The 26,735-nt window shown below is 55.6% G+C and overlaps 1 protein-coding gene across 4 annotated transcripts in view; it reads right to left on the minus strand.

The window, feature by feature from the left end:
- Nucleotides 1-25,714, minus strand: part of Itgb4 (integrin subunit beta 4) — a 32,814-nt gene extending 7,100 nt beyond the window's left edge. For 2 of the 4 annotated variants that reach the window (XM_021731224.3, XM_005332569.5), the window contains exons 1-30: nucleotides 25,361-25,709; nucleotides 22,274-22,362; nucleotides 20,598-20,680; nucleotides 20,252-20,353; nucleotides 19,898-20,102; nucleotides 19,286-19,382; nucleotides 18,971-19,142; nucleotides 17,755-18,018; nucleotides 17,433-17,522; nucleotides 17,017-17,139; nucleotides 16,454-16,618; nucleotides 16,196-16,272; nucleotides 14,971-15,173; nucleotides 13,041-13,144; nucleotides 12,810-12,908; nucleotides 12,534-12,663; nucleotides 11,724-11,846; nucleotides 11,530-11,633; nucleotides 10,009-10,042; nucleotides 9,674-9,865; nucleotides 9,298-9,401; nucleotides 8,980-9,038; nucleotides 8,760-8,783; nucleotides 7,520-7,668; nucleotides 7,266-7,445; nucleotides 6,573-6,721; nucleotides 3,006-3,210; nucleotides 1,868-2,025; nucleotides 1,325-1,505; nucleotides 1,053-1,190 (exon numbers count right to left, since the gene is read on the minus strand). In XM_021731224.3, coding sequence (XP_021586899.1) covers nucleotides 1,053-1,190; nucleotides 1,325-1,505; nucleotides 1,868-2,025; nucleotides 3,006-3,210; nucleotides 6,573-6,721; nucleotides 7,266-7,445; nucleotides 7,520-7,668; nucleotides 8,760-8,783; nucleotides 8,980-9,038; nucleotides 9,298-9,401; nucleotides 9,674-9,865; nucleotides 10,009-10,042; nucleotides 11,530-11,633; nucleotides 11,724-11,846; nucleotides 12,534-12,663; nucleotides 12,810-12,908; nucleotides 13,041-13,144; nucleotides 14,971-15,173; nucleotides 16,196-16,272; nucleotides 16,454-16,618; nucleotides 17,017-17,139; nucleotides 17,433-17,522; nucleotides 17,755-18,018; nucleotides 18,971-19,142; nucleotides 19,286-19,382; nucleotides 19,898-20,102; nucleotides 20,252-20,353; nucleotides 20,598-20,680; nucleotides 22,274-22,352 — 3,793 coding nt within the window. In that variant the 5' untranslated portion in view covers nucleotides 22,353-22,362; nucleotides 25,361-25,709. Of the gene's footprint in view, nucleotides 1-1,052; nucleotides 1,191-1,324; nucleotides 1,506-1,867; nucleotides 2,026-3,005; nucleotides 3,211-6,572; nucleotides 6,722-7,265; nucleotides 7,446-7,519; nucleotides 7,669-8,759; nucleotides 8,784-8,979; nucleotides 9,039-9,297; nucleotides 9,402-9,673; nucleotides 9,866-10,008; nucleotides 10,043-11,529; nucleotides 11,634-11,723; nucleotides 11,847-12,533; nucleotides 12,664-12,809; nucleotides 12,909-13,040; nucleotides 13,145-14,970; nucleotides 15,174-16,195; nucleotides 16,273-16,453; nucleotides 16,619-17,016; nucleotides 17,140-17,432; nucleotides 17,523-17,754; nucleotides 18,019-18,970; nucleotides 19,143-19,285; nucleotides 19,383-19,897; nucleotides 20,103-20,251; nucleotides 20,354-20,597; nucleotides 20,681-22,273; nucleotides 22,363-25,360 lie in introns of all 4 variants that reach the window. The other 2 variants (XM_021731222.3, XM_021731225.3) reach the window with 2 other exon arrangements.
- Between the last annotated feature and the right edge of the window lie 1,021 nt (nucleotides 25,715-26,735).

The following is a 26,735-nucleotide window of genomic DNA, read 5'->3' on the forward strand; positions in this document are numbered from 1 at the left end:
CCTGGCATGTGTGAGGCACTGGGTTCGATTCTCAGCACCACATATAAATAAATTTTTTAAAAAGGTATATCAACAACTAAAAAAATAAAATGTGTTTAGAAATTTTCTGGTATCTGGTGTTTCATTTTTTAGGATTTCCCCCTAAATCCAGGGGGCTGTAACACTGAGCTGTAACCCCAGCTCTTTTAGTTTCGTATTTTAAGACAGAGTCTCCCTAAGGTGCCCAGGCTGGCCAGGAATTTGTGATTCTCCTGCCTCAGCCTCTGGAGTTGCTGGGACTATAAGCAGCTGTCCCAGTCCCAGTTCATCCTATTTTCTTTTCCTTTCTTTCTCTTTTTTTATCCTGGGAATTGAACCCAGGGGTGATTTACATCCTCAGTCCTTTTAACTTTTTTTTAATTGGGGTGGGGGGTACTCAACCACTGAGCCACGTCCCCAGCCCTATTTTGTATTTTATTTAGAGACAGGGTCTCACTGAGTTCCTTAGCACCTCACTTTTGCTGAGGCTGGCTTTGAACTCTAGATCCTACTGCCTCAGCCTCCAGAGCCACTGGGATTATAGGCATGCACCACGGTGCCTGGGCTGCTTTGAACTTTTTATTTTGAGACAGGGTCTCACCAAGCTGCTGAGGGTCTTCCTAAGTTGCCCAAACTGGTCTCACACTTGTGATCTTCCTGCCTCAGCCTCCTCAGCCTCCCGTGTCTCTGGGGTTACAGCTGTGCGCTACAGCACCCGGCTCATCTAGTGGTTTTATTTGATTAATCTGGCAACTCTATTGTGGCCTAAGAGAACATGTAAAAATGAGGCACCCTGGTTACCTGTACAGGAAGGGGCCCTGGGGTCTGTGATCTCCATGTACATATATAATTTTGCCTCCCTTGGGATGCAGCGCTCATCTGTGACCAGAAACCACACAATGCCTCTCACGCTTCTCCACTGACCAGAACGATAGGCCTCAAGTACCCAGGAGTGACCCAGAGCTCGGGTTCTTTGCCATTCCCCTTCCACTGATGCTGTCCCTGGGGCCAGGAAGGAGAGTCCCAATCCTTACGGTTGTCCTCATTGACCAGGCCATAGCAGACTTCGTAGGCTGTGATCTCGCCATTGGTCTCAGCTGGCTCAGCCCAGCTCAGCTGTGTCACCGTAGAGGAGACGACATTGAAGGCCAGACGCCCAGGCTCACTGGGTACTGCGTTGGGGGCAGGAAGAGCTCTGTTAGTGGCAGAAGGAGGGCAGAGCTCTGGGAGGTAGGGAGTGGGGAGGGCTGGGCACACTGACATCAGGGTAGCTGGGGACAGATGCAGGGACATGAACAGGCCTCACCTTCTTGGTGGGTGCGGCAGGACACCGGGGAGCTGTAGGGACCCTCGCCCTGTGCCCCATAGGCACACACCTTCATCTCATAGTCGCAGTACGGGTAGAGGTTGGTGAGCTCCACCGAGGGCACCTTGCTATCAAGCAGGTGGGCTTCGGACTCGGAGTCACCCTGGATCCAGTACTTCACCTGCTCAAGGGAGGGGACTGGTCAGAGGGAAGTGACAGGCACCGAAGCCACTTGTCCCTCCACTGACCCCTGGCCCTTATTTTTCTCTTTGAACAGGATGAGACACTGAGGCTTGGGGGTGCTCACGGGGCAGCTGGGCAGAGCAGGGCATCTCCTGGGCAAGGGGAGGAGGCCCATTCTAAGAAGGAGAGAAAAAATCTGAAAACCTCAGGAATGGCTCCTCTCTCCTCCTGGGGTCCTGCCATCTACTCTCGCTTGGACCTGCTGGGTCCACGCAGGCCCTCCCCCTCCCTCGGAGCAGTTCACCTCCCTAGCCACCCGTCATTGCCCACTGCCCCCCCCCCCCCCCCCCCCCGGCTTACCCTGTACCCCATGGGCTTGCCAGGAGGAGGCAGCCAGTTGAAATGGATCTTCCGGGACCCAGCAGCCTTGGCATTGGGGTTCTGTGGGGCTCCCAGGTCCCCACGGGGAGGTGGCGGTGATGACCCCGTCTGATTTATGAGGCTCCGGTCCAGTTCATCTAGTGGACCAAGGTAGGGTGGGACAGCTGGCTTAGACACGCCCTCACCGCGAGGGGGAGCCAGAGACTCAGTTAAACACCCTGGCTCCCTCCCGAGAGTCAGCGGAGACCTGCCTGGCCCCTCCCTGGGGAGCTGGTGCCCGACAGGACATCACACCACGCTTGGGTGGAGGCCAGGGGGCGCTCTCCTGGAATGCGAAGGAGGAGGAGGAAGCTCATCTGCCCCTCTTTCTCCCTTGGCAGCCAAGGGAACGTCCTCCACGGAACCTCTGCTCCCTTCCTCCCTCCCCTGCCCTTTCCTCCCATCTTCCGGTCAGGAAGCTCTCAGGGGAGGGCTCAGAGCCACCACGACAATGGAAGCTAAGAACTGATAGGAACACCCACTTGAGGCTGAGGACAAATGGATTCAGGTCCTGTGGCCATTAATTTCAGCCTGTCTGGTTGAGGAGGGGCTGCCAGCTGAAGTGCAAGGGACCTAGTTGAATCTGAATTTCACATAAGGAGTGAACACTTTTCTCTTTGCAGTACTCAGGATGAACCCAGGTGCTCCACGACTGAGCTACATCCCCATCCTTTTTATTTTAAGTTGTTGAGGCTGGCTTCAAACTCGCGATCCTCCTGCCTCAGCCTCTCGAGTAGCCGGGATTATAGGCATGCGCCACTGGGCTTTGACAATGAACACTTTTTTTTTTCACCTTCATTTTTTTTTTTTTTTTTAAATGTGGTGCTAAGGATTGAACCCAGTGTCTCACACATGCTAGGCAAGTGCTGTACCACTGGAGTACAACTCCAGCCCCAAAGAATACTTTTTTTAAGGACAAGTATGTCCCACAAATGCAGGGGCATACTTATACAACAAGTATGTTTTGTTTCTGTTTATGTGAAATTCACATTAAACTGGGCTTCCTGGGCTGGTGTTTGCTGAGAGGCCCTCCAACCTCCCTCTCCACCTGTGTATGCTGACCCCAGGCTCTGCCTACCTCGGTCCCCAATGATGACGGTGGCTGAGTGGGGCTGGCCCAGGCGGGTCCCAAACTTGGGGTTGCTAAGTTGGACATGGAAGCGGCGGCTGTGACGGCCCCGAAGGAGGGAATCTACTTCCTGCAGCTCCAGGAGCTTCACCTGCAGCTCCTTCCAGGTCTCTCCAGGGTGGAACAGCAGCTCGCCCTCCACGGGAAGGTAGTCCTGCAAACGGGAAGGGTCAGGGTCAGCTCAGGGCTGGGGGATGAGGCTTCTCAGGAATTAGAGCTTTCCAGAAGACAGAGTCACAGCCACACCCACACGGACTGTCCCATGTGGACATGAAACGGCGCTGCCTGGCAGTAAGCACGACAGACATCAGCTCATTTAATCCTCACAGCTGGGTGAGGCAGAGAGATGATTGTCCCATTTTACAGATGAAGAAATTGTTCAGTCCCACAGAGAGCTAGGGGACTTGCCCAAGCTCACGCAGGGAGCTGTGGCAGAGCCAGGATTTAAATCAATCCCAGAAGGGAACAGGAAGGCACCACAGAGAGCCCATCACACAAGCCCTGGGCAGACAGGGAAGAGATGTCCCCCCCACTGTGGCTCTGAAATCTGGGTTCCTTCCTGGTGGCAGATCCTGTTTGCTGGGACCTTTCCATCAGCTCCAGCTTTCCTGAAGGTGCCCAGGGCATGAGTAAAACTGGTAGAAAAAAGTTTTTCTCACATGACCACTAGGTGGCGCTTCAAACTACGATATCACCAGGCTCAGAAAGGGAAGCTCGCAGGTGAAGACAACCAGAATTGTGGCCTGTGATCCCAGTGACCCTGGCAGCTGCAGCCAGAGGATGGCCAATTGGAGGCCAGCCTAGGTGATTTAGAGAGAGCTTGCCTCAAAATAAAAAAATAAACGTAAATGAAAAACAAAAAGGACTGGGGATGTAGCTCAGTGGTAGAGCACCCCTGGGCTCAAGCCCCGGCACCCAATATCTCTCACACACACACACACAAAGAGGAGCTGTCTACAAGCAACTGAGGTCGACACTTAGAAAAATGTTCATGTCACAAAACAGGAAGTCAGGGAACTGTTCTGGAGACTCAAGACACAAGATCAGAATCTGTATTGCCAGAAACCTGATTGGTTCGCGGACTGGGGAAAAAGCCGTAAAGCAGTTGGGACAAGGGGAAATCTGCATATGGATTAATCCCTCAGAACTAGTATAATCCATGTGAACTTTCTTCGGTTTGGTAATCATGTTGTCCTTATGTAGAAAAATGACCCAGCAGAAGGGTTTAGGGTCTATGTGATGTCTACAATTTACTTTGAAAAGTTCAGCAGACAACACGTCTCTCCACACCCAGAGATACAGAAATAAAGATATTAATGACTTTTGCGGGGGAATCAGGGATTGAATCCAAAGGTGCTCTACCACTGAGCCACATCCTCAGCCCTTTTTATTTTTTACTTTGACACAGGGTTTCCTTAATTTGTCCAGGCTGGCCTTGAACTTGTGATCCTCCTGCCTCAGCCTCCTGAGTCACTGGGATCGCAGGTATGTGCTACTGCTCCCTGCCTGAACGTCTTTATGTAAATTAGCTAAAGATACTCATATAAGGAGAGAAGGAAAATATTCACAATATGTGAACCTATGTAAAGGGTAAATGGATTTTAATTTTACAGTCTTTCCATTTTTATGTACATTTGAAGTTTTTTAAAATAAAAAGGTAAGAAATGGGGCTGGGGGGCTGGGGTTGTGACTCAGGGGTAGAGCATTGTCTTGCAAGGATGAGGCACTGGGTTCGATCCTCAGCACCACATGAAAATAAATAAATACAAATAAAGATACTGTGTCCATCTACAACTAAAAAGAAAAGAAGATAAAGAAAAAATAAAAAGTACAAAAGAAATGGGGCTGGGTTGTGGCTCAGCAGTAGAGTGCTTGCCTAGCACGTGCAAGACACTGGGTTTGATCCTCAGCACAACATAAAAAAATAAATAAATAAAATAAATGTATCGTGCCTGACTACAACTAAAAAACGTTTTTTTAAAAGGTAAGAAATTATAAAAATGATTTTTAAAAACAGTTAAATAAGCCAAGAAATGGCACCTTTCTATATTCCCAGTACTCAGGCATCTGAGGCAGGAGAATTGCAAGTTTGAAGCAAGGCTTAGCAACCTAGTGAGACCCTGTCTCAAAACAAAAAATAAAAAGGTTGGGGGTGTGGCTCGGTGGTAAAGCACCCTTGGGTTTAACTCAAAGTACTCCCCCCTCAAAAAAAAAGAATTAAATACCCAAGCATCTCCATACAGAGCAGGGTAGCCAGCCAGCTAGAATCTCTCTTATAATGTGCCGTAAACAGTGGGGTTTATGGCCATACAAACTCTTGAAAATTTTTCCTGGGAGCACTGGAATAGTGATGGGAACTGTTCCTACCAATGAAATGAAATAAAACTAGGGTGTGACCAGGCTGCCTGGGCCTGGTAATGTATTTGCTGAAGAACCTAGACTTCACTACCTTGAAAAAATTTTTGATATGAATTTTTAAAATATTTTTAGTTGTCGATGGACCTTTATTTTATTCATTTATTTATATGAGGTGCTGACACTCAAACCCGGTGACTCACACATGCAAGACAAGTGCTCTACCACTGAGCCATGACCCCAGCCCCAATATGAATGTTTTTAAATACTGTTATAAATTTAGACCTGTGGCCAAGGACTGGGAAGTAGCTCAGTGGTAGACTGCTTGCCTAGCATGCAAGAGGCTCTGGGTTTGGTCCCCATATAATCAAGCAATCAACAGATCAAAAACTGATAGGTGAACCAGGCACAGTAGTGCACGCCTATAACCCCAGCAGCTCAGGAGGCTGTGGCAGGAGGACCGTGAGTTCAAAGCCAGCCTTGGCAATGGTGAGACACTAAGCAACTCAGCGAGACCCTGTCTCTAAATAAAATACAAAATAGGGCTAGGGATGTGGCTCAGTGGTTGAGAGACCCTGAGTTCAATTCCAGGTACCCCCCCACCAAAAAAAACCCCGATAGGTATAACCAAGCATACTTACCACCTGTTGCTGATACTGGGGCTCAGCAATGAGGGGACATTAGGCTGTGGTCATCCCTGCCTGGAAGGGCTGCCTGTGAGCCCAGCAAGAACCAAGAGTGACAGAATTGGGGAGCCTGGCCCAAGAACCAGGGCCCTGAAATTCCAGCTCAAGAAGCCAAAATCCCCAGGATGGGCAGAAAGGGAGTCTACTTTCCTAGAAAATATCTGAATGTCCTGGTCATCCTGGGTCACTGGAGGATGGACAGGAGTGGGCTGGACAGATTCCTGGCCAATCCAGGAGGAAATGGCTCCCTTGGTCTGAGTCCCTGGAAGTGATGGGGCCTCATCTAAGGTGTCACTGGAACTTTGGGTGAGAAGTCCCTGCCAAGGGTGGCAGGAGCAGGTGTCCATGGGAGGCCAGCCAGGGTAAGCATCCAGGGACCCAGGTGGCAGCTGCCACATCCTGCTCTGTCCTAGGAACCCAGTGCATGCCCTCTCGACTTGAGGGACATGCCCTTGACCCTGAGGTGGAGCCTTACCCGGTTGCCCTGTGCTGTGTTGTCCTGTGTGCGGTAGGAGACCTGGGACTTGCCATTGTCCAGGATTCGCCGGATGACAGGAATGCGGGCCACCTGCTCCCCACGGCTCACTGAGTACTCAGATTGCTCAAAGGACACCACACCACTTGCTGCAAGGAGCGCAGGTGCTGCTCAGGGATCCTGGCCTCAGTCCCCTCTTGGCTCCCCCTCCCTCTGGCCCAGTCCAGACTCCAGGGGTCTGTTTGTTACCCACACCCCACCACCCTCATGGGGAGGGCAAAGGAATGGGATGGAATATTCTCCAAGAAAAAGTTGAGGAGCTGGAACAAAGTGTCCATCAGGCAATCTGGAAGGGGCAGGCAGGGGCAGGCCCCAGATGGATGAGTCCAGGGCAGAGCAGGCCCTGTGGATCCTGGAGTAAGGGGTGGGTGGGTCAGGGGCCAGGGGGTCCTCTGGTTGTCCAGAGGACATCACTAGCACCCGAGGTGCCCTCAGTGTGGTGACTGGTGACACACTTGAGCCCTCCTCTGGATAGAGAACCCACCCAGGTGCTATACCCAGCTGACAGATGACAAACCAAGGCCCACCGAGGGACTGGCCCAGGCCATACAGCCAGGTCCCACTACAGCTGGATATGGGGGAACAAAGTGTCCGACCCCGCTTCGTCCTCCCTCCTCCTGCACCCTGACCAACCTTGCTCCTTGATGATGGTGATGTTTACCAGGCGGCGGCCAAGGGTGGCAGTGCCCACGGGCACATCGATGGCCTCCACCAGCAGCTGCTTCTCATCGTCGTCTTCAGGCCGGATGAAGAGGGGCACGCGCACATCCACCAGCTCCACGCCCTCCTGGAACTCCACCATGCCCCGGGCGTCTGGGGGGTCAGATGTGGGTTTCAGGGCCACGTGGGTGGGCGGGGTGAGGGGTGGCGCGGGGAGCCCCACCTACCCTGCTCTGCAGTGAGGGTGTAGTAGCCGGGGGCCACCTTGAGCTCATGGAAGGACCCCTGCTCCACCTGCTTCTCTGTCAGCTTCAGGAGGGTCTGCTTGGCCGAGCGGGGCGCCATCAACACCGTGTCCACAATGGTGTGGTCTTGCCTGGGTGGGGGTCCAGCAGGAGAGGGGTCAGCCTGGCATTCTCCTTGCCTGTACCTTTCCGTCCTCTCCCTTTCCGTCCTCTCCCCATCAGGGGAATGTGGGACAGTTAAAAGTGCCAGGGGCCCTTGCTGGCCCCAATGCTCTCACTCTGCGGCCTCATCCACGCCGTTGCTGCACCTCCCTGAGCTTTGGTGTTCTCATCTGAGAAATGGGCTTCTCCGTCCACCTCACCAACAAGGGCTGATGGTGGGAGGATTGGATGTGGGACAGCAGAGATGCTGAGGGCAGGTGCTCACATCAGACTTGCTTGCCTTCAAGTCCTGGCTCTGGTTCCTTTTTTGGGGGTGGAGGGACTGAACCTGGGGCCTTGTGCATGCGAGGCAAGCACTCTACCGACTGAGCTATATCCCCAGCCCCTGACCTGGTTCTTGATAGCTAGGTAACCTTGGGAAAGTTACTCAACCTCTCTGAGCCTCAGGTTCCTCATCTGTAAAATGGGAACAGCAATGGTACCTCTCTTGCAGGGCTGCTGAGAGGGCTGGGTAAAGATGGCCAGGCACAGGGAGCCCTTAGAACAATGCCTGGCCCTTGTAAGCACTCAATAGCATCAGCCGAAGCTTCTTCCTGAAGGTGCTGAGCTGTGGTTCTGGTTCTGCTGTCTCTGCAGTGTGACCTCCGTTTCATGTTCCCCCTTCCCAAAGGGCCAGGACTCAAGAACTGGGGAAAGGACTGTGTGACCTGCTGGCCCATCTGCCTCTCACTCGGTTGGAGGGTCTCTGACCCAGGGGAGGATGAGCCAAGCCTGGACTGTCCTTGGGGTTGGGGGGTAGACTGTCACCAGACCAAAGGTGGGGACTGGTCTGGGTGGTTCTGCCAACCTGGGGCTGCTCACTCAGGCAAGCGCTTCCTTTGGAATTCGTTAGAGGAATGGTCCAGTAAAGGAGCCAATGGAAGGCTCACCCATGATGGCACATATGGCCCTCCCTTCCCACGGGGTGGAGACTGGGGTGGAGCAAAGGGCAGAGGGCAGGTGGCAGGGCTGGGGCAAGAGGGGCAGGCAGGGGGCCGTCCCACATGTCTCTTCAACTCACTTTTTCCCAGCATTGGGCTGTTGCCTGTGGAGACAAGGAGGAGACTGTGAACCAGATGTTCCCTGGGGTGGGTGCATGATCTGCCTGGGGGCTTGAGCTCCGTAGTCTGTGTATGAGCAGCGGTCAGCGGTCACCCAACCCCAGGGACCCTTGCTGCATGGCCCGGACTGGCAGGGCTCAGAGCAGCTGGCTGCCCCTGCCCTGGGCATTTGGGACTCACCGGAACTTTGTCTGCTGGAGCTTGTGTGCACCAGGGACCTGTCTGTACACCTCGTTGAGCTGCCAGACAAGGGAGGGCGTCAGTCTGCACCCGGAGAGCTGCACGCACCCTACCCTGGGACCTCTCAGAGTTGGCTGGGGCAAGCTGGGGGCCAGGTCCCGAGACCAGGCTCTGGTGCCCCCCAGGATAACCTCACCACACCAGGCATGTATCCAGAGAGCCCCTTTCCTGCCCAGAGAGGTCCAGGTCACCTCGCTCCCCCCCACCCCGCCATCGCACCCGAGCCCAGGGCCCTGGCTCGGCCGCAAGGGTTCTCACATTCTCTTCCACCTCCTGGCGCAGCTGGTCACACTCTCGAGTGCCAGGCTTCATCAGGTTCTCGGTGCAGAGGCGGCCAAGGCGCAGGGACAGCCCATAGGGCACTAGGGGCGGGTGGGATGGAGGCTTCATCAGCCCCTGCCCCGTGGGCAGGTTGAACACCCCCCACCCCAGGATCCTGGAGACCTCTGGCCAGCGGGGGGGCAGAGGGCTGCCACATGCAGGCCTGAGGCACATCAGGAAGGGACAGAAGAGGCTGAGGCCTGTGCCCAGCACCCAGAGCAAATAGGATCAGTGTGATCCCCAATCTAGAACAGAGGTCCCCAAGGGCCCAAAGGCACTGCCAAGGTCCGCAGTGCCCAGCCTGGGCCCGCACCGAGCTCTGTGGGGTTGGTGCTGGCGGCGTGGGTGGCAAAGCCAGGCCGCTGCACGTTGTTGGTGATCTTCCAGCGGACCGTGTCCCGCCCCTTGAGGTTCCCACTGCGCAGCATGGGTGTGTCCAGGTGGTCTGAGGCCATCAAGTTCTCCCGCAGCATGTAGTGGTCTTCCTTAAAGCCGACCATGTGACCTGTTGGGAAGGGTCCTCAGCACAAGCCCTCCCCAGACCTGCCCAGTCGCACCCAGAAAGGTGGGTGCGGGGCCTCCCACCTCCCCTGTTCCCAGCCTGGCCCCACTGCCCCTCCACCCTAGCTGCCCATGCCAGGCCCATACCTCGGTTGCAGCAAGGGAGAAGTGCCAGACAGGCCTAGGAGACAAGGGGGCTGGTGTGAGCACCTGAAGAGCTGTCCCAGCCCAGGGAAGCTCCTCCAGCCACCTGGCTCTAAGAAGCCCTGCCAAGAAGGAACCTCTTTCTTTCTTTTGTCGGTACCAGGGATTGAACTCAGGGGCACTCAGCCACTGAGCCACATCCCCAGCCCTATTCTGTATTTTATTTAGATGATGGCAGGCTTTGAACTCGCAATCCTCCTGCCTCAGCCTCCTGAGCCACGGGGATTACAGGCGTGTGCCACTGCGCCCGGCTAAGAAACCCACTCACAGACCTCCCTTTCCATGCCACAGACAGGAACGTCCGCTAACCCCGGGATAGGACAGCATGCTGCCCTGCCCTACAATCAGCCTCTGTGCTCTGTGCCCTCCACACTTCCCGTCTCTGGGCTTTTCTGTGCAGCCAGGCTGTCAGCTCCTGCTTGTTCCCTGGGAGCTGACCCATGTTCCTGGAGTGTGGCCACTGGTGGTCAGTGGAGGGAGGGACTGTGGCGGGAGATGCTAGAACCAGGGATGTGGCTTCACCTCACCTTGACACTTAGGAGGACTTTGAGTTTTTTTTTTTAACTTTATTTTATTTATATGTGGTGCTGAGGATCGAACCCAGGACCTAGCACGTGCCAGGCGAGCGCTCTATCGCTGAGCCATAACCCCAGCCCCTTGGTTTTTTTTTTTTTTTTTTTTTCTTGGTACTGGGTGTTGAACTCAGGGGCACTCGACCACTGAGCCACATCCCCAGCCCTATTTTGTACTTCTTTTAGAGACAGGGTCCCACTGAGTTGCTTTGTGCTTTGCTGTTGCTGAGGCTGGCTTTGAACTTGTGATCCTCCTGCCACAGCCTCCCAAGACACTGGGATTACAGGCATGCGCCACCTTATCCGGCAGAACATTGACTTTGTCTCTATCACCTGTCCCTCTGAGCCTCAGTTTCCCCACCTGTCATAGGGGATAGTGCCACTGACCTCATGGGACAATTGAGAGGAGAAAATAAAGTTGCGTGGCCACACACCATTGTGATGGCACAGAGAGCCACAGGGGAATTACATTGGGAGCAGGCTCCAGGGAAAACAGAGCACAGGGAGACTCACAGGCTTCATCACCATTGTCCCTTAGGAGTCACACAGGCTTGGGGCTGGGTTAGTAGGGTCTTCAGGAGCCAGGCTCCGAAAGGGGTGGGAAGAAGCCAGAGCTTGGTGTTTCCCCAAGGCCAGTCCCTTTCTAAGAACTTCCCATAACTAATCCAAACTTTGTCAGCACTTTCGTCAATGCTGCTAGCTCCATTGTACAGATGAGGAAGCCTGAGGCCCAGAGAGATTAAGTAACTTGCTCAAAGTCATACAGCTGGGACCAGAATCCAGACAGTCTGGCTCCACGCGCTGAAGTCTCTGGGAGGGCTACAGGGGAGCCATGGGGAGAGTGGGGACTCTGTGGGATCCCAGGTGGACCCGGGAGGACCCTGGGGCTCACCTTACAGCAGGCACAGTACTTCCAGCAGAGCAGCAGCAGCAGTGCCAGCAGCAGCAGGAGGGGGATGAGCAGGAAGATGAGCCACCAGGAGCCGGGAGGGCAGTCTGCAGAGAGAGTGGAGGGAGGCAGTGCCCGCCATGCCCGCCACGCCCGGCCCAGACCCGACAGCGCCCGCACCCAGGCCCCCAGCTCACCCTTCTTCCTGTGCACCAGGACGGTACTGTTGGGCCCCGGGGAGCCGTCGCCCTCCACGGTGTAGCTGTAGGTGCAGTCGTCGTCCTCGTCCCGGAAGGAGCAGTACTCCACCACCTCCTCAGCTGCACCCACAGGCGGTCAGCAGGGACCCGACCCACCCCTCCACCCTGGAGCACCCCGGGGCCCAGTGAGGCACCCCCGAACCTGTGGCCCACCCTGCCCACTGCAGGGCCTGGGGCGTCTCCCTGGGGAAGGCTGTAAGATCTCTCCAGCTCTGCCCCTCCCTGCCACAGAGACGGTGGCAGGGGCACCTCGCCCAGTGTGGGCCCCAGCAGCACGGGAGTCTGCAAAGCTGTCTCCACTTCCCTGACCTGAGCACCCCTGGGAGCGTGGCATCCAGGCCACACATCTGGCCTAGAGGGAGGAGGCCATGCACTCCACAGCCCAACTGTGGGCCCCACCTGGGCCCTGGGCCTCTGCCGGGTCACGTCCCTGCCCAGGCCAGATGCCTCCTCCCCAGACTTTGTCCCTGACCCAGCTGCGTGCCCTCAGGCCTGATCAGGTGCCCCCAGCCCCCATTCTGTGTTCTGGGCCATTCTCTTCACGGCCTGGGTCCTATGCCGCTTGCTCAGACTTTCTACCCCTTTCTTGGGCTCACTGTTGCTGGTGTTCTGTGCCCACCCCCAGCTCTGGAACCCTTTTTCAGACTGGGTGACCTCAACTTGCCCAGAGGAAGCCCTTGCCCAGAGGAGGACCCACTAGCTCTGCCTAGGCTCACAGCACCCCAGCTCTCCGACCCTGCCCTCTACCTTTCTTGAGCTCGTCCACCATCTTGACCTTGAAGCTGCACTCCTCGCACGTGCGCCCCTTCTTCTCCCCAGTGCCCCAGGCCTGGCACTGCACGCAGGAGCGCAGGTCCTCGCAGAGGCCCAGGCGGATCTGGGAGACGAGGGGGAGACTGTGCTGCGTGGAGGCCACTCCCCCAGCCTCGTGCCACCTCCTGTGGCAGCAGGTTTGGCCACTCCTGCCCACCCTGCCCAGGGCCTGGGGTTCCCACACCCACACCCCAGGGATCCTGGCCTCACCGCTGAGTAGTTGATCTCGCAGGTGGTGTCCGTGTAGAGCGACTGCTGGTTGCAGTGGCAGCGGCCACACTCACAGTAGCCACGCCCATTACAGATGCCCTGGGGCAGGAGGGATCAAAGTGAGCCAGTTGTGCCCCATCCCTGCCTGTTCCTTTCCCCTTTCTCACCTCGTGAGAGGATGAATGGCCCTGACTGGGGCCCTCCCAGTGTCTGCCCCACGCCCAGGCCTACCCCATTGCTGTCGATGCAGGTGGCATTGCTGAGGGGACAGTCACAGCTCAGGCCCGTCCAACCAGGCTCACACACACACTGGCCCATGGAGCAGCGTCCCCGGTCTGCAGAGAGGGTAGAGAAGGGAGGGGAGGGCCATATCGCATCACGGTCCAGGTGACCCATCTGCTGGGAGGGTCTGGGGGAGCCAGGGGCAAAGGCCACCGCTCTCTCAGGCTCCTGGAATCGCCTTCGTCCATCTCTCCCCACCCATCATTCTGCCTACTACCTTCTATTCTGCAGCTGGAGTGAATATCTCAAAACATAAATCCAATAAGAATCTCTAATAGGTCCTGGCCAATGCAATAGGTAAGAAGAAAATGTCGGGGTATTAGAAAGTAAGAAAAAAACTGTCATTATTTATAATTATCAGGAACTTATCACAAGATATCCAGAAGAATCTACAGATAAATAGTTTGCATCAGTGGCTGGATACAAGGTAAACATACAAACCAAAAATGAAATTAAAATGTCAACAACTCGGGCTGGGCTTGTGGCTCAGTGGCAGAGCACTTGCCTAGCATGTGTGAAAAACTGGGTTCCACCCTCAGCACAGCATAAAAATAAACAAATAAAATAAAAGTATGGGCATGCCAGCTGCTCGAGAGGCTGAGGCAGGAGGATTGTGAGTTCCAAGCCAGCCTCAGCAATGGCAAGGCACTAAGCAACTCAGTGAGACTCTGTCTCTAAATAAAATACAAAATAGGGCTGGGGATGTGGCCCAGTGGTCAAGTGTCCCTGAGTTCAATATCCAGTACCCTCCAAAACATAAAAAATAAAGGTATGCTATCCACCTACAACTACAAAAAGAAAAAAAATTAAATGACATTGAGGGCTGGGGCTGGGGCTCAGTGGCAGAGTGCTCACCTAGCACGTGTGAGGCACTGGGTTCGATCCCAGCACCATATAAAAAATAAAGTACAGGTATTATGTTCACCTACAACTAAAAAAAAATGTATTAAAAAATGACATCAACTCTTTTTGTCCAGGGATAAAGTCCTTTGGACAAAATGACTAGAACCCAAGCTCCGTGCAGTCTGGCCCCTTCCTAGAGGCATCTCCTCTCGTCTTCTCTGACCCTTCCACTTGTGCCCAGTGCCTGCCATTCTCTAGCTGAACCTGGTTCCCCTTCTGTTCCTCTGACCACACTCTGGGATGGACAGTTCAAGAGAAGAAACGGAGGAAAAACAAAAATGGAGAAGGGGTCAGAAGGAGGGCCCTCGACCTGCAGTGGCAAGCGAGCAGCGGGGCTTAACTATCCACCTCCTCCATTCAGGACCAGTGCTTCTGTGTGCCCTCGGCTCAGCTCTGACAGCCCTGGGCAGACTATGTGCACATGGCCTGGGCCCGAGTGTGTAGGCCCTGTGGAGATGCAGAGGAGGCCTAACTCTAGAAATTGAGCGTCTATGGGGAGAGGAAAGATTGCCTTCTTACATGCCTGCCAACCAGAGTGTTGAACTGGGTGGTCCCTACCCTAGGATGAGTTGAGAGGGTGGAGAGGTGGCAATGACGTGAGGCAAGCCCTTCACCCCTGAGCTCCATCCCCAGCCTTGTTTCCTTTTTACTTTGAGACAGGGTCTTGCTAAGTTGCTGAGACTGCCCTTGAACTTGGATCCTCCTGACTCAGCAGGGGATTGTAGACATGGCCACTAATCCAGGTGAATCAGGGTTTAAAAACAGGAGGCACGTCATCCTGACAGGGCCCTTGGGCATGGACCTTGCAGGTGAGGGAGGTGAGGTCCAGGTTGGGGCAGGACTTGGGAGAGTCCCTCATGGAGTTGGGAGTGGGCCTGGTCTGAATTGCAGATCTTGGCCCCTGGCCTGGTTCCCCAGCCTGGGTACTGAAGGGAGGGTCACTGTCCTTGGCACTGGTGGAAGCTGCTGAACTCACCGTTGCAGAGGAACCCGGAGGTGCGGGGACACTGGAAGTTGTCATACTCGCAGAAGTGACCCTCATAGCGGCCTTCACCGTAGCACACGCAACGCCCGCACTGGCACTCCCCGCGGCCTGAGCATGGCTTGTCCTCACCCTCGCGGATGCAGGGCTCAGTGTCACTCAGCGAGCCGGTGGAGCAGTTGCAGGTCTTGCCACTCCTGGGGGAGGAATCGACACTTTTCCTGAGCCTGGGAAGACAGCTGGGCTTTGACTGCCCCATTTTACAGATGAAGAGACTGATGTTCTGAGAGGGCTGAGGCAGTCCAAGTCACCCAGAGAACAGTGAATGAGCCTCCGGGCTTCCTTACCCCCACAGAGTCCCTTCCTTGCTATTTGTCTACCTCGAGTCATGACAGACTTGTTCAACGTCTCAAAGCTTTTATTTTTAATTTTTTGAGATAAAATATTGCTATGTTTCCCAGGCTGAAGTTACTCTCCCTACCTTGTCCTCCAGAGTAACTGGGACAATGGGTCCATGTCATCATTCAGAGCCCGTGTCTTAAAGCTTTTTTTTTTTTTTTTTTTTGTATTGGAGATTGACCCCAGGGGCACTCTTTCACTGTACTACACCCCCAGTCCTTTTTTATTTTTATTTTATTTTATTTTTTATTTTGAGATGGGTCTTAGTCTCATTAAGTTTCTGAGGGTCTCACTAAGTTGCTGAGCTGCTCCTGCCTCTGCCTCCTGAGTCGCTGAGATTACCAGCGTGTGTACCTGCCTCTTGTTTTCGTTTTTGCCAGTATCTTGCAGCTTTGAAAGCTCTTCCTGCTTAGTGTGATGCAGTCCCAGCGACTGGGGAGGTTGAGGTAGGAGGAATCCAAGTTTGAGGTCAGCCTCCACAATTTAGGGAGACCCTCAGCAATTTAGTGAGACCCTCAGCAATTTAGTGAGAACTTGCTCAAAAAAAAAAAAAAAAAAAAACCCTAGGGAGGTAGCTCAGTGGTCAATCTGGGACTAATCCCATGTGTGTGGAGCGAAAAAAGCAACCTGAAAAATCCTAAATTGTGACATTCTAAATGCTCTGAACTGGATTCACCCAACAACTGGTAAAAGTGTACCCCTCTTCCAGCTCTTTCTGAGATCTGCCCCCGCCCCCCGCCACAGCTCAGTGTACAAGGTGTGCCCAGGGTCAGGGCCTGCAGGGGAGATCCTGGGGGCTGGGCTGCCCTCCCCCACTCACCAGCCCTCGTTGCACACACAGTGTCCACACATGAAGTCTCCGTGGTAGTCGCAGCGAGCTGACCGCACCTCTTTTTGCTAGAACAAGACCATGGGGAGTGTGTGCAGGGAGGGGGTCCAGAGCCACTGGGCACTTCTGCTGCCTTCTGTGCCTTGGGACAGCCTGCAAGGGAGGTGTGGCCCAGGAGGCTCTGCTCCCTGAGTCAGGGCCCAGTGCTCAGCTCAGCTCTGCTCTCCCACCCAGGGGGCTGCCTTGTACCAGCTCGCAGGTGCACACGTCACAGATGATGCCCACGTCCATCCAGAGGCCGTCGGAGAAGGAGGGCTTCAGGTGGATGTTTCCCCTCTGGTCCTCTTCCGCCAGCTGGCACACGTGTGTTCCATCCACGTCTTCCACGGCCCGCAGTTGCACATCATAAGTTCCCTGCAGGGATCCCAAGGTCACCCACGGCAGGCCCCTGCCGCATAGACCAGGGGGCTGTTTGTGCCTGGGGGTCCTTGGCTCTCAGGATGGGCCTGAATTCCTGACCCCCAGGTCCCTGCTCATCCTTCCTTGGGGCTGGGGACCCCTTCCTTCTGGTCAGTCACAACCACAGGACAATAAGAAAAGCCATGTCTCAGCTTGATGCTCTGATTCATCCCCACAGTGTGGACAAGGGTACAGACGAGTCCAGGCATGTGCCAAGCTCCCCAAGGGCAGACCCTGCGGACCTGAACCCAGGCCCACCTGACCCCAGCACCAAGCTCACACCCAGTTAGAGGACTCCATTCCTCGCAGGGTGCCACGTCCATCCCTGTCCCACTGCACCCACAGGAACATACCACTTCTCCCCGCCTGATGTGAAAGGACCCTGTCTTTGTCTTCTGGTACATCTTGGAGGTGACCTCTGTCCGCAGCCCTCGTGGGCTGTCTAGGGCCCGGATGTCAAGGTTGGAGCGAATGCGCTAAGGGAAGGCAGACAATCAGTGGTCTGGGGGCAGCCTGGGCTCTCCCACCTTGGCCTGGCCTGGTCTGGCTGAGCTCTGCATCATCCAGATGGAGGGCATGTGTGGGCATATGTGTGGGATCACAGCGGCAGAGCTTCCAGGAGCTTGGCACCAGATCCGGATGACCCTCAAGCTCCCAGGGACTGCCAGAGACCCTTCCTTACTGGCCTATTCCACCCCTCGCCCACTCTACCCTCTTCCTAGCCCAGCCCCAGGAGGGCTCAGAATCTGCAGCGGGCGCTGTGCCTCACATTGAAGGCTTCCTCTAGCAGGTCCACAATGTTGGATGAGTCCTGTTGCAGCACCCCCAGCGAGGAGACCGGGAAGTATGTATGAAGCTTCTGTAGGAGAGAGGGCCAGCCTCAGACTAAGCGTCTCTTTGAACCTGACAGCATGTTCCAGAATTTCCCTCTCAGCCCCCACCTCCTTGGGAGCTGGGATAGGGGACGGGCACATGACCTTCCCTCCAGGGGCCCACAGCTTTGGGAGGGAAGAAGGAGAGGGATGGGTGGCTGGGAAGTTCCGGGGACTCCCTGCCCTGTCCCTCTTGCCCGGTGGGGCCCAGGCCTGTACCTCATAGTAGCTATAGGAGTAGTTGGTAACAGCGAAGATGGGGATAATGTTGTGCTTGGCGAGCAGGCGCACAAGCGTGGGCACTGAAGGGTAGTCTTGCATATTGTACTGGGTGTAGGTGCCCGTGGCATCCAGGTGGCACTTCTCATCATTGCGGCTCATGATGCCAGCCAGCACGTTGGCACCATCGGCCTCATAGTGGAAGGCTGACTCAGTGGAGAACACCAGCAGATGGGTGCTGTCGGGGCGCCAGCCGATGGCCCCCTGGGGAAGGCAGGAAGGGCATGGGCTGCTTGTTGAGGACCTGCATCCTAGTGCCATGTAGGGCAGGGGAAGCAGGTCCCAACACGGGGCCGGGTTTAAGGCACATGAGAAGAGCCTGTGACAGCATGCAACGACAGAGGAAAACCGGAAGTGCTGATGGGGGAGGGCACTGGCTGCAGTGTGGGCACACAGTGGGCAGATTCAACCAGGCTTGTGGGACTCCCCCTCCCCCAAGCTCTTAACCACCCTGCAAGAGTGTGTTAACCTCATCAGTGGTAAACGGTAAATGCAAAAGGCCAGTTGAAATAGGCACAGCAGTGTATTAGCTCTCTGTCAGAAAAACACGGGGGGGGGGGGTGATTCTGAAGATTTTGAAAACTGTGTATTGCAAGAGAAAATGTTTATGAGAGCATTAAGTGGGGAAAAAAAGAGCAAGTTTCAGAATTATAAGTACGCCAAGCCGAGTGTGAGAAATAAGGAAAAGAGACAAAATACTGACGGGACACGGAGTGGCTGGCTACCGTGGTAAGATAATGAGCAATTTCTGTTCTTTGTTTTCTAAATTGCCTTCAATGTGGATATGTTATTTTCAAAATGAAAAAATTACTGTTCACATAGAAAGAAGTCGCCATTTCGGCCGCCAGCACAGTTGGAGACTGGCAGCCCGTGGGGCCTGCAAGATTCACTGGGAGGCTGGCCTGAAGGTTCACTGAAGATTCCGGAACTCCAAGGCCCGCACAGAACCAGGCTGTGACTGCTTAGGTAGGGGGGACCTTGGTCCCAGCCCATCCAAACCTGGACTAGAAATGAGGGCCACCCAAAGGGTCGGAATTTGTCTCAGGACATGGGATCACAGGCTCCAGGACACCCGCACACGCTGGTGGGCGGCTCATTCCCCCGCCAAGAAGCAGCGGCCCTGGCTGAGGCCAGCAGGGCCCCTCCCTGAGCTCACCGTGCACACCGCCGTCTGCAGGATGGCATCAAAGCCACCTTCAGGAGCGTCCAGGTTGCCTGAGATCCGCTCTCCCTGCAGCTTACTCCGGAATTCGTTCACATCCTCCGTCAAGCTGATGACGTTCTTAAAGGAGAACGGAGGGTCACTGTTGGGCCAGGGTTCCTTCAGCCTGGGCAGAGGTGGGAAGGAGAGAGCGTTAGGGAGGGGGAGACCCTGTACTCCTCCACGCTCTGCCCCTATAAGTGCCAGCGGGAAGGCAGTGAATCACCCAGCCAGCACCGCTGCCCACCCGGGGCCTGTTCAGTCACTCACTTCTCGGGCCTCATGTCTGTCTGAGGGACGCTGACTTTGTCCACAAACTTGCCAAATCCAATAGTGTAATCACTGGTGAGCTGGCTCAGGACCTGGGCTGGGCATGCACCAGAAAAAGAGAGGACAGTGAGCCCTAGTACCCGCCCCATGGACACAGGGGCACCTGGGCTGGCTCAGGAAGAGGGGAGCTGGACAGGAGCCACCACCTCTTAGCCCTTTGTACACTGGACGTTTCCTGGTACTCTCAGTAGCTTTTGTCCCTAGTTACAGTTGAGGGAAACGGAATTTGGGACCTGGGACAATGTATCTAGTAAGCAGGGGATTGGCAGGGGAACTGAGCCCAGCTCCCTCTGTAGCGCTGAGGCTTATCCACAGCTGTGGCAGGGGGTGCCCTTCCTAGTCAAGGCCAGAGGGCTCTGCTGCCCACCAGACCTGTCTGAAGTCGAGTGGTGAGGGATCTGGTCGGGACCCTCCCCTGAGAATGGGGGGAGACATATTTCTCCGGGGATCAGATGTCCCATCTTTCCTTGTGAGGTGGGTGCTGCTGTCCTGAGCCAGCTGGGTGAGATCTGCCCCCCATCTCCACTGTCCTGCACACTGGCCCAGATGTACCCAGGTCCTGCCCCATCTTCTTAAGGTTGTCCAAGTCGTCGGACATGGAGTTGGAGAAGTCCATGAGGATATACAGGTCCACAGGGCTCTCCAGGGGCTCAAACACCTCCAGTGCAAAGTGCCGCTCTTCGCCGGGTCGCAGGCGGGCCTGTAGGCGCTGGGGGGACACCTGGCTGCGGCGGAGGGTGGTATCGATCTGGGTCTCCTGTATAAAGGGAAAGGAACTGAGTGTCAAGGGGAAAGCTGGTTGGAAGACCTGAGGGGAGCCTCTCAGCCTTGCTAGGGGGCACCATGGCCCCCACAACCAGCAAGCCTTGTGCCAGGAGAGCCCAGCCCCCGCCCTGCTCCAGGCACCTCTGTGATCTCCAAGCTGCTCTCCATGACCACTATGCTTTCCTGCCGGCAGCCTGCGGCCAGCAGCTCCATCTGGGTGTTGCAGCGCCGCTCCTTGAACATCTGGCCAGAAGCAGAGGGGTCCATGGGGGTAGTGCCCATCCCCTGGCTGTCCCAACCCTGAATTCATTTTCCCCTGCTGTTCCTGACCCTTGCCTCTTCTCCACACCCACCCGGCCCAGGGTCAGGCTGCGGGGGTGGCAAGGGTGGAGTTGGCCACAGCCAGAGTCAGGGTGTGGCAAGGGGTGTGTGCAGGTTGGAGAAGTGGCCCTGGGCTGGCCCCGCAGAGCCCTGCACAGCAGCTTACCTCGTCCGTGCAGTAGGCGCAGTCCGGGTGCACACGGATGCACTCCGTGCAGCTCTTCACCTGAGCCTTCTTGCAGAGGTTGGCTGGGGGCAGAGGGGCGAGAGGCAAGCGCATGGAGAGGGCTTCTCTGGTTACCACACCCTCTCCAGCCTGCACCCTCCACCAGGAATGGGGATGCCCTCCCAACTCTATGGAGGGGGAAATGGTCACCCGAGGTGCAGCAGCTGGCTGCAGAGCTCTGCAGAAAATAAAACCTCAGCTCCAGCAGGGAGCCTCAGTTCCTCCTCGGAGCAGGCAGCTCTTCTCTGAGCCAGATCTCAAGCCTGGACGCTCCACTCAAGTCTGATGGGAAGGAGGACACAGCTGGGACGAAGGTGCTGGCCATCATTTGCTGGCTGGCAGGGCCTGGTTGTCCCCCTTGCCACTAACTCCCCAGGTCCCGGAGATACTTCCATCTTCCCCAACACCTTCTGTGAGCCACACCCACTGTCCTTTGTGGGTTTCTCCCATCGTAGTTCATGCTCTCCCACACAATAATTCCCATGGGACTCATCTGTATTTTGAGCCTCCTCTGGGGTCCAGGGGACCAGTTCTGTCAAGTTTATCACCTAACACAAAACCCAACACACAGTAGGTCCTCAGTAAGGAAAACTCCAGAGTTCTCCCAAAGGGCATTGAGGTTCCCCTTGGGTCTGTTCAGTTAGAAAACACTGAGGCCTACTATGTGCACCCGTGTATATAGTTGGTGGTCTCCTGGACTCCAGGCTATGGTGTGTTGGTCAGTGTTGGTCAGTGTTCAACACTGAACATTGCTGAACATTGGGAGGAACATTGTTGAACAGGGAGAGGAAGCCCTGACTTGCTGTTTGCCAATTTCTGTGGTGTAAGTGTTCCTACTGCGGTCTATTTCAAGCTTATTTCAAGCTATCAATACAACCTCAACTGAAAATTTATTTGTGTATTTATTTATTTATTTTTTGGTACCGGGGATTAAACTCAGTGGTACTCAACTACTGAGCCACGTTCCCAGCCCTTTTTTATATTTTATTTAGAGACAGGGTCTCAACTGAGTTGCTGAGGGCCTCGCTAAATTACTTTGAACTCGAAATCCTCCTGTCTCAGCCTCCCCAGCTGCTGGGATTACAGGCATGTGTCATTGCGCCCTGCTGGTGTATTTATTTTTGAGATGGGGGCTTGTGTGAGATGGGGTTTCACCATGTGGCCCAGGCTGACTCTGAATTCCTGGGCTCGAGTGATCCTCCTACCTCACTCAGCCTTCCAGGGAGCTGGGGCTATGGGGGCCACCAATATACCTGGCTTAATGGGGGAAGTTTGATTGGCAGGGGATGGCTCGCATCATTTGCCAACGGGGACACTCAGACAGCGGGTGATATTTAGCAGTCTCTCTCCCTGAAATCCCTGGGAAACCTCAGCTCCAGCAGGGAGCCTCAGTTCCTCCTCGGAGCAGGCAGCTTTTCTCTCCTCTACAGGCTCCTTTCCCTCAGTGCCAGGCCACCCAGCAGGGCTCACGACTCTCTCTGATGCAGGGCACAAAGCCTCAAGTTCTCCAGGCCTGGAGGGGCGCAGTGGTCAGCTGTTGGACAGCCAAGAGTCCGGAGAGGCCCCATGAGCGGTGCTCCTCCCCCAGAGGGGGCTGCAGGACCATGTAGACTCACCTGTGCTCCCAGGAAAGCTGACACTCAGTAGAGCTGCCAGCAGCAGCCTGACCCACGGATTGGGATGTGGCCCTGCCATCTTCTTCCTCCTACAAAACCACAACAATGGACACATGACACCTCTTCATCCTTGGTTGGTGCCTTCAGTGCACTGGATCTCCATCATAGCTCCTCAGAGCAGGCAAGACCACCCCAAAGTGCAGGTGTGGAAATTGAGGCTCTGAGAGCTGTTGTGATCACCAAAGGCCCAGGGATGTCACTCCCATCTTCTCCACTGCCCCCTTCCTGCACAGAAAGGTTCTCTCTGGTCTTTAAGACTTTGGGCTCCAAGCTTATGTCCGTGCCAGGATTCTTGGTACTGGTCTCCCCAAGAGCAGGGCAGGGCTTATTCTGCCTTTGTTCTTCAGTGGGCCTGGTCAGGCTTGGCAAGGACAGGGTCACCCAATAAAGAAGCCCTCCTTAGGATGGATCTACCCTTTGCCCCCTCTGTTCTAGCTCAGGAACAGAAGAGGAGCCCTTCCCAGTATCTGGGGCCAGGGATAGGGTGAGACGGCTTTCTCTACATTGCCGAATTCTGTGCTGGCTGCTGACCCATCAGAGTGGGGTCTAAGCTCCCCTTTGTAAAATTATTTGTTTTTAGGTGTGCATAGACACAATATCTTTATTTTACGTATTTATTTATTTAATTTCTGGATACTGGATATTGAACTCAGAACTGGGTACTCAATCACAGAGCCACTTACCCAGCCCTATCTTGATTTTTATTTAGAGATAGGGTCTCACTGAGATGCTCAGCGCCTCACTGTTGCTGAGGCTGGCTCACGATCCTCCTGTCTCAGCCCCCTAAGCTGCTGGGATTACAGGTGTGTGCCACTGCACATGTCTTATGTGTTTATTTTCACGTGGTGCTGAGGATCCAACCCAGTCCTCACGCATACAAGGTGGCCAGTGCTCTACCACTGAGTTACAGCCAGCCCACAGGTCTAAGCCCTTTTGCCCTTCCAAATACCTCCCCTGGCCTCAGAGTTGACTTGTCAGGACCCCTGAACAGTGTAACCCCACTATTAAACTATCTCAACTCATCAGTGACCTTCAGGGTAGGCTCAGGCATCCAAAGGCCTGAATGGTAGCCTGAAGTTTTGGGAAGGAAAGAAGCTAGCCATATGAACACTTGGGCCTGCAGAACAGAGGACAAAGGCCAGGGCCACACCTCTTTCTCTAGGGTCAGATCTCCCAGGGGCCCAGAGGACACCATGCCCACTTACCCTCCTTGAATCCCTTCTCAGCCCTCCTCTTGTGGGGCAGGGGCAGCCCCAGGGCATGGGGGGGGAGACTAAAGCCCCTGCAGTGCTGCAGAGGCCCTTCAGGTAAACTGCAGGAAGGCACTGCCCCCCCACCCCAAGGCACAGCAGCTCCAGACAGAGCTGCAGGGGAGGTGCCGCCCTACCAGGGTAGTGGCTCAGAAGGGAGCCCTGAGTCAGCCGGGATATGATTTCTTGCGGCCTCGGGGTATAGGCACCACACCCACATGCTAAACAATACAGGCTTCGGCCTCAGCCTCCCTGGGGCACCACTATACAGGCAGGTACAGGCACTGGAGGCCCAAGCCCAGCCTGCACTCACCCACCACGTGTCCACAGACCTGGCACACAGGGCTGACTTACACCAGCAACATGCACCCAGCACTTCATCTACAGGATCACTGTCGAATCTACTCAGGACCCCAGAGGGAGAGGCTTGCATGTGCCCATTTCTGAGGCCATAGATGAGGCACAAAAGGTGGCAGCGCTTCCCTCGGGGCCCAGGCAGTGCAGACCTCACACTGATCCTCCATGTTATACTCAGAGACTATAAAATGGCAGTCGGGGGTTAGGCACTGTTTTGTTTGACTCAACTTGCATTTAAAAAATTTTTAAAGTAGTTGCCAATTGTGGAAACAAGGAGATTTCACGTAAGTTAGGATCATGGGTTTATTGGCCATGGCAAGCAGGGCCCATCACGCAGGGTACTGTTCTACAGGCCACCCCGGGGCCCAGTACTGCTGGGACTTCCTGTATGAGCTCTGTCCATGGAGTATAGGGCTGCCCCCCTGAATGGAGTACACTGCAGAAGCACAGGCTTAGAGTCTCCAGTGCCTCTTCTTCCTCCTGCCCATGGGACCACCCAAGCAGCCCGTTGCTGCCCACCATAGCTCTTCGGTCTGGAGGGCCTAGGCCTTCACCCTTAGAAGCCTGGGGGTCCTGGGAAATCAGGGCTAAGGAGACGGACACCCCTTCCCTGCTGACCCTGCAGCTATCCTCCCTCTCTTCCAACCCCCCTTGAAGACTCAGCCTTCACTTCCAGCTGTCTAGGGGAGAGCAACAGCCATGCCACCCCAGCCCCCTCCTTGTACTCAGGGTGTGGCAAGGGTGTGAGGGAGGAGAAGAACCCTGTCCCTGTCCGTGGGAGAAATCTGGAGCCCCTGAACCACAGTGACAGCCCAAGAGCCACCCCAGAGGCTGTGGGGAAGAGGTTTATGAGGGTGGCACGACCCCAGGGCTGCTGGGTGAGGTCAGGAGAGCTGCCCAGAGGAAAGACATCTGCAACCGACTTTGGGAAGAGAGCAGGCAGGTGGCTGGCCAAGAGGAGGAAAGTCAGGGACTCCCCACACCCCGAAGGAACAGGGAGGGCGACTGCCTCTCAGCGCGCCTGCTTTCCCACTCTCTCTGCAAACCCTAGAGGGGTGCAACCCAGAGGCCTGCCAGCCGGGGGCTTCTGTCCACCTATTTCGCACATCCATCCAATTCCCTCCTCTAGCGGGAGATCTGCTGGCCACCATCCTTCTCCAGTTGCCCCTACCCTTTGCTCCTGGCAGTGCCTTGGGCACACTCGGGCCGCCGGCACCTGCCCTGAGCAGCTTGGGCAGAGAGAACCAGGGTCTGCCAGACTTCAGGGAGGAGAAGGGGAAACAAAAGTTCAGCAGCTCCTCAGCGCGATCGCCCGGGATGGGGTGGGCACTCACTTTCTCCCGGCCAGCCCCGGCGCCCCTGCCCTCCCGCCCAGCGCCTGGGTTCCCGGCGCCTGCCCCGAGGGGCCGAGTGCACCTACCTCGGCGCTACCTTGCGCCCTCCGCGCCTGGCCGGGCTCAGCGGTCGGGCTGGGGCGTCTGGGGCCGAGACTGTCGGGAGGGCGGCGGTGGCGGGGAGAGAGGGGCGCGCTTTATGCGGCGGCGGCGCAGGTGGGAAGGAGGCGCTGGTGAGTCAGGCGGGCCGCATTCCTGCGCGCAGCGCGCACCTGTCGGGGCAGGAGCCGCTGTGGCCGCTGCCGTCAGGCCCGCCCCCCGGAAAGGGCTGCGGCACCCGCGGCGCCGGCCCCGCGCCCAGAGCCCCGGCGGCGGGACCGGGGGAGGAGCCACCCGTCCTGCCGCGCGGCCCGGCCCGGCCTCTCCACCCCTCCGGCTCCCGGTGGGCGCCCGGGCTGCCCCGGCGGAGGCGGCCTCTCAGCCGCAAGCTCAGACTGGCGCCCTCCTCCCAGACCCTGGGCAGTGAGCCACGGCCCCGACGGCCGTCAGGGGAGCGCACCGCCCTCCCTTCTCCCGGTGCCAGCGCGAGGGATGGGCCCAGGGATTGGTGCAGCCGGTCGGGAGACCTGGACCCCAAGTCCCTGCTCTGCTATTCACTGGGTCCCCCAGATGTGTCCAGAGCGAGCATGGAGCAAGGGCTGGGTCCTTGTGCCTCCTCCAGACAATTACTTAAATCCCCTTAAAATGTGAATAATAGAGGCCAGCAAGAGGCCAGCATTGCCTGGCATGGGGTAGGCACCTCATGGGCTGTCACAAATCTGTCGTCTCTAGTGATTGTCCATATATATGTCCCTCTAGTGATAATCTTTTGAGGCTGGTTACCAGGAGCACATGTTCAACGCTGAGAGTGCCAGGGCCTCCAAGACCCCAACTGTCTATATTTTTCTGCCAGACAGCAGGGACTGCTGGCACCTGCTTCCCTAAAGCCTGTGGCTTCACAGGTCTCAGATCTAAAACCCTTTATCACTGATCTACATTCCCAGTCTTTTATTTACCATTTCCCCCCATAGAGTCTTGTTAAATTGCTGGGGTTATAGATGTGGGTCAACGCACCTGGCTGATTTATCCTTATTAACTTTTATTTTGTTCATTTTATTTATTTATGTTATGCTGGGGATTGAACCCAGTACCTTACCTTGTATATGCTAGGCAAGCGCTCTACCACTGAGCTACAACCCCAGCCCTGATTTATCCTTATTCTTGAAGATACTGTGCTGATGTCACATGTTCCCTGGAGCCTCTCTTGACCTCCCCACACCCTGGGTTGGGTCATGTGTCCCCATAGTTTGGGGGGCATGCCTTTATTTATTGGGGTTGGTACTGGCAATTGAACCCAGGAGCTCTTAACCCTTGAGCCACATCCCCAGCCTTTATTTTTTATTTTGAGACAAGTTCTCACTA

Source organism: Ictidomys tridecemlineatus, chromosome 3 (assembly GCF_052094955.1).
Source record: "Ictidomys tridecemlineatus isolate mIctTri1 chromosome 3, mIctTri1.hap1, whole genome shotgun sequence".
Classification (NCBI taxonomy): Eukaryota; Metazoa; Chordata; class Mammalia; order Rodentia; family Sciuridae; genus Ictidomys; species Ictidomys tridecemlineatus.